The following is a 13,149-nucleotide window of genomic DNA, read 5'->3' on the forward strand; positions in this document are numbered from 1 at the left end:
GTGTTATGGGATTAGATTTGTTTACTTGTAATGGAATAAACATCTCTTCTTGTTGCTCAGCCATAGAATCAAGGTATGATCTATTTTCCATCATCCATTTTGCACCATTTGTCAAGTGAGAGGCAAAAATGGGCAGCAGAGGACACAATTTAAACTTAATTAAACCACACATTTTAATTTAGCAACCTCCAAGTTTTTTTTATTTTCCCCAATATTGAAGCTGCCAACAGCCAACATGTCAAAGGCCTAGTCATTAAAAAAGGAATGAAGACATAGAAGCCTAGTTTGCAATGTACTTCTTTGGATCCCATATAAAACAATCACAAACAACAAAATCCAACCATCTGCAGCTCAGAACGTGCTTGTCAAGCTTTTGGTTTCTCATCACGGTAAAAATGAGTTTTTTCATAAGACCATGGTGGCATTGCTGAGGCACATAAGAGTCAGTGTAGTGATGGCTTTACTGTTAAAAATGGCTGATGTGATGTGTACTCTATTACATTGGTACAATTTTGTTTGCTAAGGTCTGGTAAAATGCACAGCAAGGATCCAAAAATGTTTCTATTGATTTCATCACCCAGAACTACATTTCAAGTCAAAGCTCCCTGCACCTACATTTATAGAAATGTAATATATATATCTCTTATATTCTTGCTATGGCAATAAAAAAAAATGGACTGCATTTTCTATCATACTTTGAAGTAAAATCAGACAAAAAATGTGGTCTTCAACTTCAACAACCCACATCACTAATTTGTCTTCATCAAACAATTATATATTTCACGTTCATTTTGATTCCAGTGTTGCAACTGACAGCTGTCCAAAAAGGTTTTTTACACACGTTGCAAAACCACGATACACAGGCAATGAAATATCAGAAAACAGAAGACAGATGTACAAAAAATGTGTGATACAATAATAAATCATCAATAGTTGCAAAAAGTCAACAACAATATATTTTAGTTTCCACACACAAACACCTCTGTATAGGTATTTCTTAGTTGTAATTCTTGACTCTTATGGATAACAACCAATAAATGTAATGTAACAACTCTTTTTAAGTAAAGAGGAAAAGGCCCTTACTGAGGCATGAGAAAGGTCAACTGGCTTCAGGTATTTCCTTTGGTGGCACATTGTCCGGCCCATAGTGTGCTTTGGAGGTTGAGGGAACATTAATGTTGGGATCTCCATTGTTGGCTGTGTCTATCTGGTTGCTTTTGCCTAGGCTCTTGATGATGTTCAGGTTGGTGCGGGCAGTTTCCATAAAGCTGTTTTCCAGCAGCCAGCCATCAGACTCAGAGTTGAGGTCGCCTTGTCTCAGCAAATTTTCCAGGGAGGTCTGGAGGTAACGAACCCCTGTCAACACCGACAGCTAAAACAAGACACACAGATATTAGTGAGAGCCATATTACAATGGGTCAAATAACTAGTTTTTTATGTATTGTTTGGTATGTGGTAATTTAGTATCTGACGTACAGTAATTTAAACTGAGTAGAGGACAATAGTAGAGTCCACTTCAGGTGCTGCATGGACAAACCAGAGATGATATGACAGTAAAGATTTGCTCAAGGATTGGTACTGCAAGTGTGTAAAGTAAATGTGGAATCACAGTGTTAGTGCTATTGCTATGTATTTTTTAAATATGAGGAAAAAAACCAGCCAACCTTTTTATCTTAGCTGTTAAGTGATTTAATTTATCTGAAAGGATGATGTCTCATGTCTCAGTATTAAGATTAAGAGTTTACTGCAACACACTTGCACAAATGCAGTTCTTTTTGGAAAACCCTGTCTATTAAAGAATACTGCACTGATTTAGCATTGTACACCCATAACAACTTACAAAGACCAAAAACGATGCAGCACAACCAGAGATGTCTTTTTTTTTTGTTCCAAGCACTCTTCTTCCTTGTCAAACCCATGGCGCCTACATTACCCACAATGCAACTGAACTAGAAACAGTTAGGAAGGAGATTCAGGTGTGTTATGCTAGCATTGAGCATAAACCTAGCTTTAACACAATCACGAGGGCTACAAACGTCAACATTGCCTCAAGTTGCATCACTTGGCAAATTATCTATTTAAATGTATAGTGGGGCCACACAAGCTGTATAAAGTTTTTGACATATATTGTGCACAAAAAAAAACAAGACCTGAAACAAACTTTGGTGTGTCAAAGAAGAGTTTTAACTTCCCCATTAAGACATTATGTTGTTGTAACCCTTTCTCTCATCACCTCAAACAGCCAGGTGATGAGAACTGTGAGGCCAATGGACTGCATGATGTGGGTGTAGTACTCCAGCAGCGCCTGGCGACACCCTTTCATCCACAGGTTCAGCTCTTCCGTCTGGTGCTCATAGTTGAAGTGAGCGGAGTTGTTGGTGATCTGCTGCTGGATGCAGGGCCGAGGGGAGTTGATGTTGCAGCAGCTGAAGGGCACTCCGTCCATCAGGTACTTCCCCTCCACATTACTTCTTAATCGGCTAGAAAGAAGGAAAAATAAGGAGAAACTCAGGATCTGACTTAATGCTTTTTATGCAGCAGTTTGTGAAAGATTTGACTTTAGTGTGTCTTTGTTTGGGAATGCATGTATAAGTAACTTTTACATGGTCCGGTTTTGTTCATCTTTAGTTTGAATATACTCTCTTGCACTTACTCCGCCACCTCTTTTTTGGACAAATCCAGGTAACGGTTGCTGATCCACTGGATTTGAAACCAGTCTTTATATCCATTGTTCCCACAGCATTGGAACTCTATATGCAGCATGTCCACAGTTCGCTTCAGGAAGCATCGTCCTGGTGTGTCTGTGTCCTTGTAGAACCTGATGGCCTCTGCCAGCCCCAGATTCAGAGACTCCTCTAGCTCCCCACGCATGCTGTAACACATGAGAGCCCCCACCAGCACACAGAAGGTGAAGAAGAAGGTACATATTATGTAGGGCAGCATGATCAGTTTCCAGCGCAAGAACTTGGTGGTGTCCACGCAGTCATAGCAGATCTTCCCACCCAGGAAGTTTATGGCACAGGCAATTAGGCCCACAGCGATTAGCATGTTGGGCACATACTGGATGTCCCTCTCAGCCATTAGCTCTCCTCGCTTGTTGATCTCCACCTTAAGGAAGAGCCCCAGGCTGAACAGGAGGACCCCTGTCACCACTGAGATCCAGTTCAGAATCCACAGCACCTGAGCCAGCTTGTCTCTCTTGGTCTTGGTGAACCTCAATCTCAAGACCGCCATCGTGTATCTCTAGCTCTCTGAATTTTCTTTTAAGTCTAAGGGGGGATTAAGGGTGGGACACAGGTAGAGCAGAGGAGAGGAACAGGTTATCCTCCAGACAGTGTGGGGGATCAAGGGGAGGGGGATTGGTTGTACAGGTCTCTGAAGGTCCTCTCATAAGCAGCTTAGCCTGGTAGTCATGATAGAATTCTTGTGGACACTGCATTATGGTTGTACTGTAGATGCATGGAAAACACTGTTAAGACAAAATACAATGACACGTGATCATGTGTAAACAAACTGAGAGAAGTTCAACAAGATGTAATTTGATTTAAAAAATACTTTTCCTTTTAAATCCAGTTGTCCTGACATGTCTTTATGGACAAAGCTCCTAAAAATAAAATTTAAGAAATAACTGACATAATGAAACAGACTCCAAGAAATCCACTGTACCTACCTTATTTGGGTCAGCATTCACATTGAATATCTGACATTGTTCTACTCTGTTTCCATGCTGACATTCTCATATTTAGTCCTGAGAAAAGCGAGTGGTTGTAGCGGCACAGATAGTATAAAGGCAGCATCACAGCGAGACTAGTAACCAAATCCTGACCCTCCTCCTAATCCGTTTTAATCATTAATCAGCCCTGGGCCCAAGAGGGATTTGGACCCACCTTCTGCCACCTATGCATATCTGACTGTCCCTGCTCTGTGAGAGTAATGGATGATGGCCATTGTGGGTTTTCATTTGTGTAGTGGTAAAAAAGAGACATCAAACTGCACATATAATACACGAAAGTAAATAAAGGTCATAAAGAGTCAACTAAGGTAACTAAATACTTACTGACATAAATATAGAAAGACTAAACTGCTGCTGAACTTCTCTCTACTGGTGGACACCTTCCAGTAGGGCTGCAGCTATTTTCATTATTAATGAATCTGCCAATACGTTTCTTGTTTAATTGTTTTGCCTATGAATGTCCAAAAAAAGGTTAAAAATGTCAAATGTCCATTCAATTTGACTGATCAACCTATCATTGCAACTCTCCAGGCATGTAGTGTTTTTGTCCACAATGAGTGATGTCATAGCAGGTGTAGCTTTAGAAAATTGTGAAAAGAAAACTGGTTGTGACATCACTGACTGGGGTGTGGCCAAAATACATGAAAGATCCAAGCTGTGGAGAGCAGAGCACTTTTTCCTCCCTCTGCCATTTAAGAAGTTCATTTTTACCACCTGCTATCATCCATCCGGCTGATCTAAGCTATTCTGTTTGCAACTTTAATTTCAACACACATAGACCTACATACGCACGCACAAACACACACACACACACACACACACACACACACACACACAAACTCACAGCCAGACTGCAAATCAGCCAATGAAACGTTAACTGAGAGTGAGATTAGTGGATTAACAGGTACCAAAGTAGCTTGTGCAAGAAGAGAACAGTATAGTAGCCACAGGGACAGTCAGCTAATCTAAAAGGCAGACAGAACACACACAGCACTCACCTCTGTGCAGACCAAGAGAGAAGCCTAACGAAGCTATTGGGAAAACCGAACCACATCTCCAAGTAAGTATTGAAAATCCAACAAATATATTTACAATGTATTGTATGGAGGCCTATCAAAATAATTACTAACACGTTCACACTTTAATCTGTTCTTGCACAACCTATTGATCTAATAATGGAAACATGTCTAAGAGAGTGTAAGTTGTTCATTGAGATACCCTTAGCACATTACATTATGGTTAAAACACTTTAGTATACAGTACATACAATGTTTTCATAAAATTACTTTTTTTATTGCTGCAATGAAATTTAAATTTTTTCCTCAGTAATGCTCTATTGATCCCACCATGTGAGCTCCCTTTTCACGGTATGGACCCCGGGGTCTGAGGGCATCATGCTGGATACACAGGCTCAGTGGTCCAAGGCGTTAGCCGACAACAACATAAGAGCCATTATCCGCTGGCTGCAGAAGCTTTCAGCTAAAGGTATAATAGGGTGACTACCTTGAAACTAGAATTCTGAAACTTTATCCACTAAAAAAACATTAACATGTCATCTCCAATAATACCCTGATGCAGGTAAAGCTGATGTGGAGGAAATCCTGCTGACGTTCAGCTGCTGGGTCCAAAGGACATCAGAGTTTGCTAAAAATGAGTTGTTAACACTATGTAAGAACTTGTTCCTTTATAAATCTGGTTTAAATGTCTGGAAAAAGTACACACTGAGGATCTTTTTTGTAAATTGCTTCCCACAGGTTTGAGCAGCTGCCAGGGCCTGTGGATGTTTCTAGACCACAGTGCTTTCACCAGGGTGCACATGCTGCTCCAGAGACTGAGGAACTTGCTTACCCTGGCCCAGTGGCCCATGGTACCCATTTCAGAACGCATACAGCTGGAACAGCTTGATATCTGCAACTGCGATTGTAATCCTAACTGTCTGACATGTCTATTAGAATTAGCTAGAATTATTATTCATTTATTTTTATTTAGGTTTAGGCGTCCCATGTGTGGTCTGCAGGGACACATTCTGCTCTTCAGACGTCAGACGTGGCTGCTGGAACCGAGAGCACAGGGCCCTAAAGCAACACATCTTTCTGGGACGGCTGGTTCAGTGGTGGGGCATCATGGGACTTTTACCCAAGAAACCTGGTGCAGATATGATCACACACATTATATCAAGGTGATGAAGTGTTAAAACGCCTCTAAAGGTTTTTTTCTGTTCTCTGTTGTTGCTGTCAGAGGCTCACGAGGTGAAACGCATCTCTCAGATGTGGAAGGAAATGGATCACAGCCATTGGAACGCTTGTCTCAAGATTCCTAGGTAACTCGAATGATTTGACTTGATAGAGGAATTCCGAAACCATTGGGCTTATAAGGTTCTCTCTTTATTTTCTCTCTGCTTTTCTATTTTATCATGTTTGATCAGATGGGAGAAAGGAGAAATGGAAAGATTTAGGTCTGTGATACAGGGTATGGTGACTCAGCTGAACAGACAACATGGGTGCATTTGGACTTCTGAAGACTGCACAGACCACTGCTATCCTCCTCCTAATCTACAGGCCTTGCTGATGCTTGTGCTGGTGCCTCGTATCGACAACATGTCAATCCAAGCACTCGTATCCATCCAAATACAGCATCAACAAATTCTTTGTCCTTTTTTTCTTCCATTGTGCTCTGTTCTGCTTTATTGATAAATACTGTGTATTTTATTCCGGTTATTAGTTCTTAACTTTAATGTATCACAGTTCATGTACTTTGTTCTGGATTTGGCAAACACCCTGCAGTGCAAGGACGACCTCCTTAAATCTTTCTGCCACGCTTTCACCATTCCTTCCAGCTTTTCCCAACAAATCAGGGCCTTTTGGATGCTTGATCATGGACACATCAAGGTACATAACCAAGAAGCAAAATTAAAAAAAATGGACATTAGGGGAGTGGCTGATTCTATTTAAGTCATTAAAATGAGCATGTGCATGCTGACTGTGATGTGACTGCAATTCAGGGGCCACTTAACCATCCTGTTGATTACATTAGTCGGTTTCAGCAGCCATAATGGACTGCAGGTGACACTAATGGGCCACTTGAGTAGTGCTTAGGATTAATGTAATAACAGAAAGATTCTTTCATGGATGATAAGAAATGTGCCAGGTTATTTCTTAAACACAACAAGTAGGAGAGGTAAAATTGACATATTAAATGTCAGTCAAAAAAAACTAAGAATGCTGCTTCATGTAATTTTAAATCTCAACCAGGCCTCAGTGGAGTTATTGCTGAGCCCCAGGGCTGCGGCTCCTTGTCTCTCCTGGCAGCATCGTTGCATCATCCACTGTCTGTTAATGAGGAAGCAGCCTCAGTTGGCGTTAAGGTACCTCCACTGGACCAGACCTTCAATAGAGAACGCTGAAGATGCTAAGCTCTGTGCAGATGTGCTACTTCTAAACAGGTACCTTCTGGTACATTAATGGCTCGCCAGTCACATGTTGAATCATCACTTATTGTCTTACTGTGTGTTGTTGACAGTGTCTTTGGTCTCCAGTTATGTTTCTGAAGCCTGGGCTCTGCTGAAGAAATGCCACACAGAAAGTGACAACATGGTCATGTACCTCCTCCAGGCTTGTAATAGACTTGGTCTATGTGCAAAGACTTTGACGTGCATCCCTGCGGAATGCAATGTAGGTGAATATCTTGTAATACAACAAAATCTATGCAACATATTCAGCCTTGAATTTAATTTCTAGCCCAATTTTTTTATCAGGGTGACGGGAGCACTGTAAATGGAACTACAGTGTCACAGCTGCCACTGATGAACAAAGGTAAGGCAGATTAAATGAATTTTTAGTGGTGTCTGAATAGAATAAACTACATTCAAATGAATAATTCATGATTATTTGCAGAAAGACCACCCTGCCCGCTGTCTGCCAAACTGTATCAGGCCCAGAGAATCAACACAGTGTCCCCGGAGGAATTGGTCCAACTAGTCAGAGAGGCTGTGATGGAAGTAAGAAAGCCACATCCCAAGATAAGGTACTGTATTTGTAGATGGCATGTGGACAGCAGAGGTTGAAAATATGTTCAGTACCCCAGAGAACTCAGCAGATCATTTTTCTGTTCTTTATTTAAGTGAGGTGGTGTGGCTGGAGCACACAGAGAGAAAATCGAAAAGCAGAGAGATGTTTCTGTCAACGCAGGCTCTCCGTCACCTCACGCCCAGCCCCTCCCCAATGGACATGGTAGAAGAAACTAAACAAACAGCACATACAGATGAACTAGAAGAGGAACAGCCTGTCCGTAATGCACGTGTTGTCAGTGTCCCTACAAAAAATGACCAAAACAACATGAATAATTTTTCTTAGAAATAATGATTGCCCTTTACATCTGTCCTTGTCCCAGCAGCAACCTGAGTCACCAAAGCACATTTCTTCTTCTGAGGATCTGAGTTCTGAGTCTGTCTCCTGCTTCACCTCAGCCTCGTCCTTGCCTCTGTTGAGACGGGACCGTCCTTATGTGTACAAAAGCACCTTGACTCTGCAGAGGATCTCATCTTTTCTCAGTGATGGAGAGAACCAAAGCAGGGAAGAAGAAGAAGAAGAAGAAGAAGAAGAGAGTAGAACCCCTTCATCAGTTGCCGGTGACGCCTTCCCAGATTGCCTTGAGAGGACAATGACACTAGATGGCGGCACAGACCACTTTTTTCTGGGCAACTTGAACAACGACGTTTTGGTAGAGCTGGTGCTTTCTTCAGAGGGTAAGCTGTGTGTTCAATTTTATTTTCACACAGTTCACATTAAGAGACAGTTATAATATAAAGAGAAACTTCAAATCTTTCCTAGAGGGGGAAGAGGGTGTTCAGACAGATGTTTTATCAAACGAGGATCTTTTCAGTGATGCTGCTACAAGAATTTCCATGGATGAAACCCTTCCTGTAAACAACAACAGGTCAGAGGTCATCTTATCACACACTATAATTATGGTGCACCTAACACTGGGGAGTAAATAAATTAAAACTACAATATATATTGTTTTCCTATGGTCCAGCTGCAGGTTGTTTCTTCCCCCTCAGTTCTACAGTAATGAGGTCAGCCAACCAGTGCCCTCCCTATGTGAGCCCCAGGTGGAGTGTCACAGCTTCATCTCACCTGACTACGGTGTGTAGGTGCATCCAGCTGAAGAGATAAGTATATATCACGCTATACTGTGGTTTACTTAATGTTAACATCACTGCATCAACTTTTATCAGCAGAGAAAATATCTTGCTGTAAAGGAGAAGAAATCCTTCATGGTCCCCCAGATGTTACAGATTTGTGGAGCTCTGCATTACCACTCAGCCACGAAGAACAATCAAATGGCATCCCTTCACAGATTTTCAGTGTCAGTGAAGCAGCCCGTCACCAGGTGGGCAACATCTCTCTTTGACAGTACACACACACACACACACACACACACACACACACACACACATATATATGTATATATATATTTGTAAATGTCTCTTCATGTGTAATGCCTTACAACGTATGTGCCCAGAAAACGTATGAGGATCAGCAACAAGAGGAAGCAGTGGGATGCTTCAATCAAGACCTCTCCTGTGACCTGTCTGAAACCACTCAGAACATGCTGGCTGACCTTCCTCAGAGCCTTCTGCCAGAGGATAATGGACCTCTCAGCAGGACATTGCCCTTCTCACCCCCCTGTGTAGCTCTTTTCCCCTCACACAGCTTCAGATCTCTGGTATCCCTCAGACCCCCAGCCTAACCTCTAACACAACAACCACCTCTGCTCCTTCTGACATCACCAACGAGAGCTCCCCCAAAGCCCAATTAAAAACAGATGAACCCTGTGTCCAGAGCACCTCAGCCTGGCTCGATCATTGCAAAATGGGCAGCTGGTGGAAACAAGACCTGGAAACCTGTAGAGCTTCCACTGGCCTTCTATCTGCCACAGAGCCAGGAGCAGCTATCCCATCAGGTGAAGAAGTTTGGATGTTTTTTATATTTCAAAGAAAATAAACTACATACACATAAAAACCCAAATACAAACATATGCAACCACATGGTGCTAACTGGTCTGTAGATATAACGACTTGTGTGCTACCAGTTGCCTTATTGACATTTAGAGCTCCCAAAACATTGCAAATGGTCATTAGCAATATGTTAATTTAAAAACCCATTCACGTCATTGCATGTCGGATATATAATTTGTGTTTGTGTTCTGGCCAGGCATAATTATATGTAAGAGGGGCTGATGTTCACTGCAGGGTGCAGGACAGAGGTACATGTAGCAAAGGCACGGAGTCTTGGCTGCTAGGAGAGGGAGACTGGAGAGGAAGTGAAGTGTCAGAGATTGGTTCCCTTAACCTTGCTGCAGCAGTCATTCATCCATAAAACAACCCTTTCTCCCTCACTCCCTCCTTCATCCTTTCTATTGGGGGTGTACTGTTTTTCACTGCGAGCAGACCTCTCTCCATCTGCTGGGTTGTGCTGATCACCAATGGGCCTCAGGGATCTACGGCCTATTGGCCCGTACTGATGCCCCAACCTTGTCACTGGGATGAGGGTTAAAGACATGAGAGAGATTAAAAGAATAGTGTCAGATCGGCAGTTTACCGGAAAAAAATGGTCTGTTGTGTGTATCCAGCAATGGATTTATTAGAAATCAGACAATGTTAACACTTTCTAATTTACAGTTTTGTTTCTGTTTATTCACAGATGAAAAGACGCCTTCTCTTGCACTAGGCCAACCATATTCCTATGAATTTATGAACTTCACTTCAAAGGAAAAAGGGGACAGCAGAGATTGCAAACAGGTACATCTAATGACACCTTCTGTCTATTGAAGCTGTGGGTGTTCATCACAAGGAGATAAAAAGCAGTCTAGCCAATAGGGGTCACTATTGTTCCAGTTAAAAAGCTTGACAGCACCTCTGGTTTGGATGATCTCATTTCTGGTCCCTGGAGATGTTGCTTCATCACAGCCCAGCAGGTGCCCTCTTTACTACCCTTCATCCTTCTTTCTCCTGTCCTCCAGCATAAACACCATTGCTTCTAAGATCTCCGCCTACAATGATGTCATTTTCTAAATATGAAGGCAGTATTTCAGAGGATATGAATTAATTGTATTGTATCTCGAAGTAGAAAGTCAAATGTGCATGACATACCACAGAATGAAGCTATTATTTAATTGTCAAAAATACAATATCTGTTGCGGATGTACTAGTCATCTATTTATACTGCATAATTTTACTGTTGTGCGTGGACCTGACCATTACACTGCTAAGTGCTGTAATGTTATTCTACGGACATGACCAAGTAATTGTTTTACTGAGGTTTCATCATTGGATAATTGTTTTATTGGGATGCAGTCACCTAATTATTTTGTTCAGAATTGGGGACCATATGGAGGTTGGCAGATGAATTGTAATTTGGCTATGTTAAGTTATGATGATTGTTCTTTGGGTCTAATTAGCCTATACTGTACATGCCAATCTATTTTGGTTGTACGGTGCATGTTTGTAGTGAATGCATTACATCGATGAACTTGAAGTCTCAGTGTGAGTGTGTGTTTCTAGGGGGTTGTTTTGAAAGAAATGTTATTTAATCATTTAACCAGGCCAGAAATTATGCAGTGTAGGATTTTCTTAATGGGCAGACGGATAGATATCAATGACTAATGTGTGAAAATTGGTTTAAGACAAACTCTTACTGATCAATGGCTAAAATCAGGATATTAAACATGGTTATTAGTGTAAACTATGCATTTTGATCTCGTCCCATATTACCTCATGCACAACTGTTTATGACAATTATTGTGGCACAGTTGAAAATGAGATATTCATCATGGGGAAAACAAAGTCATCGATCAAATCACAGAAGCTAGCAAAGAGTTCCTGTCCGCTTAAAAAGATATCACAAAATGAAATATTATCGACCTCGCTGTCTTTATGAAAATACCAATATTTGCACAGAGAGAGGCGGGGAGTAGTAGTGTTGGGTGATGTTGCATGTTGAAACAAGGGGAGACGAATGGCCTCTATTAGGAGCATTTAATCAGTGCTCCCAGTCTCCTGCACCCCCTGGGGAAAGATTAATGGGTACAGGATATTTCACCAGGCCTTCCACATCACTGGCCAGGATATGAGGCTGTAATTGGGTCTGTTTTTGCTGTTGTTTTTTGTTACAGGGAGACAAAGAGGAGCTCGCAGGTTGGAGTAGTTTGGGGAAGGATTCACAAGGTGCCATAAGAAGTGTGAGAACACTATCAAGGAAAGGAAAACGAGTGAAGAGAGCATGAAGATTTAGCACATCTATGACACAGGACAGCACACGAGAACTGCACTGAATGAAATGTAGCCTCTACGTCTTTTAAAATGATGCATCTTTCCTTTAATTCAGATATACATTTTTAACATAGATTATAACTGTAAGAATTAACTCACACCAATCAATCATTGAGTCTGAAGTGGTGCCACGCCCTTTTTCTTCCACTGTAATATCATGTGTCAGAAACACTCAATGAGTTACTCAGGAATTATTAAAACACATATGCTACATTTACAAATATTTGCTAATTAAAACTCTATTAAAAAGAGGTATTCTTTGGCTTATGTTTTGCATTTTTATTAAGACACTACATTTGAAATGCAGTGAAGGTGTCCTTGAAAATGATTCTGCACTTTAGATTCTTCACTCAAAGGATGTTTGCTTTGCTGCCATTGTCACTCATGAAAAATGGATGACCTCCCAATGCTTTCTGCTGCCCATTGCTCCCCATATTTGCACAAAGCCAAGGGACTGCATTTGGGTTAGCATTCTCCACTCTCCCTCCCACCCTCCCTCGGTGGCTTGTTGTGGGGGGTGAATAACTTAACACATATTTCAGCTTGACACACTTCTGCTCTGGGTCTCCCCCGGTTGCCCAGATCACGGGCCCACACATGCTGTATTATTTAAAAGTGTGGTTTTGGAGTTCTATCTGTGTGTGGCTGTGCATGCAATCTCCTGTTTGTATAAGGAGGAATGACTTATGGAGTTGTTAGGCCTTTACCTGTGACCTTGCAGGTGTGGCAGCACCTCTGATACCAGATGAATTCTAACGAAAAAACAACATGAGCTTGGCAGCATAGTTATGAATCCCTACACATTTAAAGTCATTTTTTGCTGTTCTGAAATGTAATATTTCTGTTAGAAAAATTAGAATTAGCTGTTTTATAAGCAGTACAATACTCAAGTGATAATATATAAACAGAAAGATCTGAACTGCATAGTAATTTATTACAGAAAACCACTAATCTGTACAATTTATCATGCACCCGAGAATAAAGATCTGCCAGAGCAATGGTGATTGTAAAAAGCAAACCACACACACACAAACACACACACACAAACACACACACAAACACACACACACACACACACACACAC

At 41.4% G+C, this 13,149-nt stretch overlaps 2 protein-coding genes and 1 long non-coding RNA gene across 4 annotated transcripts; 2 read left to right on the plus strand and 1 right to left on the minus strand.

Annotated features, from left to right (window-relative positions):
* Nucleotides 1–407: 407 nt before the first annotated feature.
* LOC117936061 (photoreceptor outer segment membrane glycoprotein 2-like) lies at nucleotides 408–3,820 on the minus strand. Of its 2 annotated transcripts, none has more exons than XM_034858841.1 (4): nucleotides 3,671–3,820; nucleotides 2,654–3,469; nucleotides 2,234–2,480; nucleotides 408–1,372 (listed from the first exon to the last, which is right to left on the minus strand). In XM_034858841.1, exons 2-4 carry the CDS (start codon nucleotides 3,232–3,234, stop codon nucleotides 1,100–1,102), a joined length of 1,101 nt encoding a protein of 366 aa, XP_034714732.1. In that variant the 5' UTR covers nucleotides 3,235–3,469; nucleotides 3,671–3,820; the 3' UTR covers nucleotides 408–1,099. The 2 variants fall into 2 exon arrangements, with proteins under 2 accessions (XP_034714732.1, XP_034714733.1); XM_034858842.1 differs by having other exon boundaries at nucleotides 2,654–3,449; nucleotides 3,671–3,805.
* A 720-nt stretch (nucleotides 3,821–4,540) lies between these two features.
* Nucleotides 4,541–9,094, plus strand: LOC117936279 (protein ELYS-like). The gene is made up of 17 exons (XM_034859155.1): nucleotides 4,541–4,793; nucleotides 5,060–5,218; nucleotides 5,312–5,401; nucleotides 5,488–5,655; nucleotides 5,723–5,881; nucleotides 5,972–6,053; nucleotides 6,159–6,348; nucleotides 6,478–6,621; nucleotides 6,985–7,175; nucleotides 7,269–7,404; nucleotides 7,488–7,545; nucleotides 7,627–7,756; nucleotides 7,854–8,016; nucleotides 8,126–8,477; nucleotides 8,563–8,668; nucleotides 8,768–8,881; nucleotides 8,970–9,094. The coding sequence occupies exons 2-17, from the start codon at nucleotides 5,128–5,130 to the stop codon at nucleotides 8,989–8,991; spliced, it is 2,196 nt and encodes a 731-aa protein (XP_034715046.1). The 5' UTR covers nucleotides 4,541–4,793; nucleotides 5,060–5,127; the 3' UTR covers nucleotides 8,992–9,094.
* Nucleotides 9,095–9,223: 129 nt separating this feature from the next.
* On the plus strand, nucleotides 9,224–12,307 carry LOC117936084. The gene is made up of 2 exons (XR_004654878.1): nucleotides 9,224–9,697; nucleotides 11,909–12,307. It is a non-coding gene; the product is annotated as an uncharacterized LOC117936084 (long non-coding RNA).
* Nucleotides 12,308–13,149: the final 842 nt, after the last annotated feature.

This window comes from Etheostoma cragini, chromosome 20 (assembly GCF_013103735.1).
Source record: "Etheostoma cragini isolate CJK2018 chromosome 20, CSU_Ecrag_1.0, whole genome shotgun sequence".
NCBI classification, from domain to species: domain Eukaryota; kingdom Metazoa; phylum Chordata; class Actinopteri; order Perciformes; family Percidae; genus Etheostoma; species Etheostoma cragini.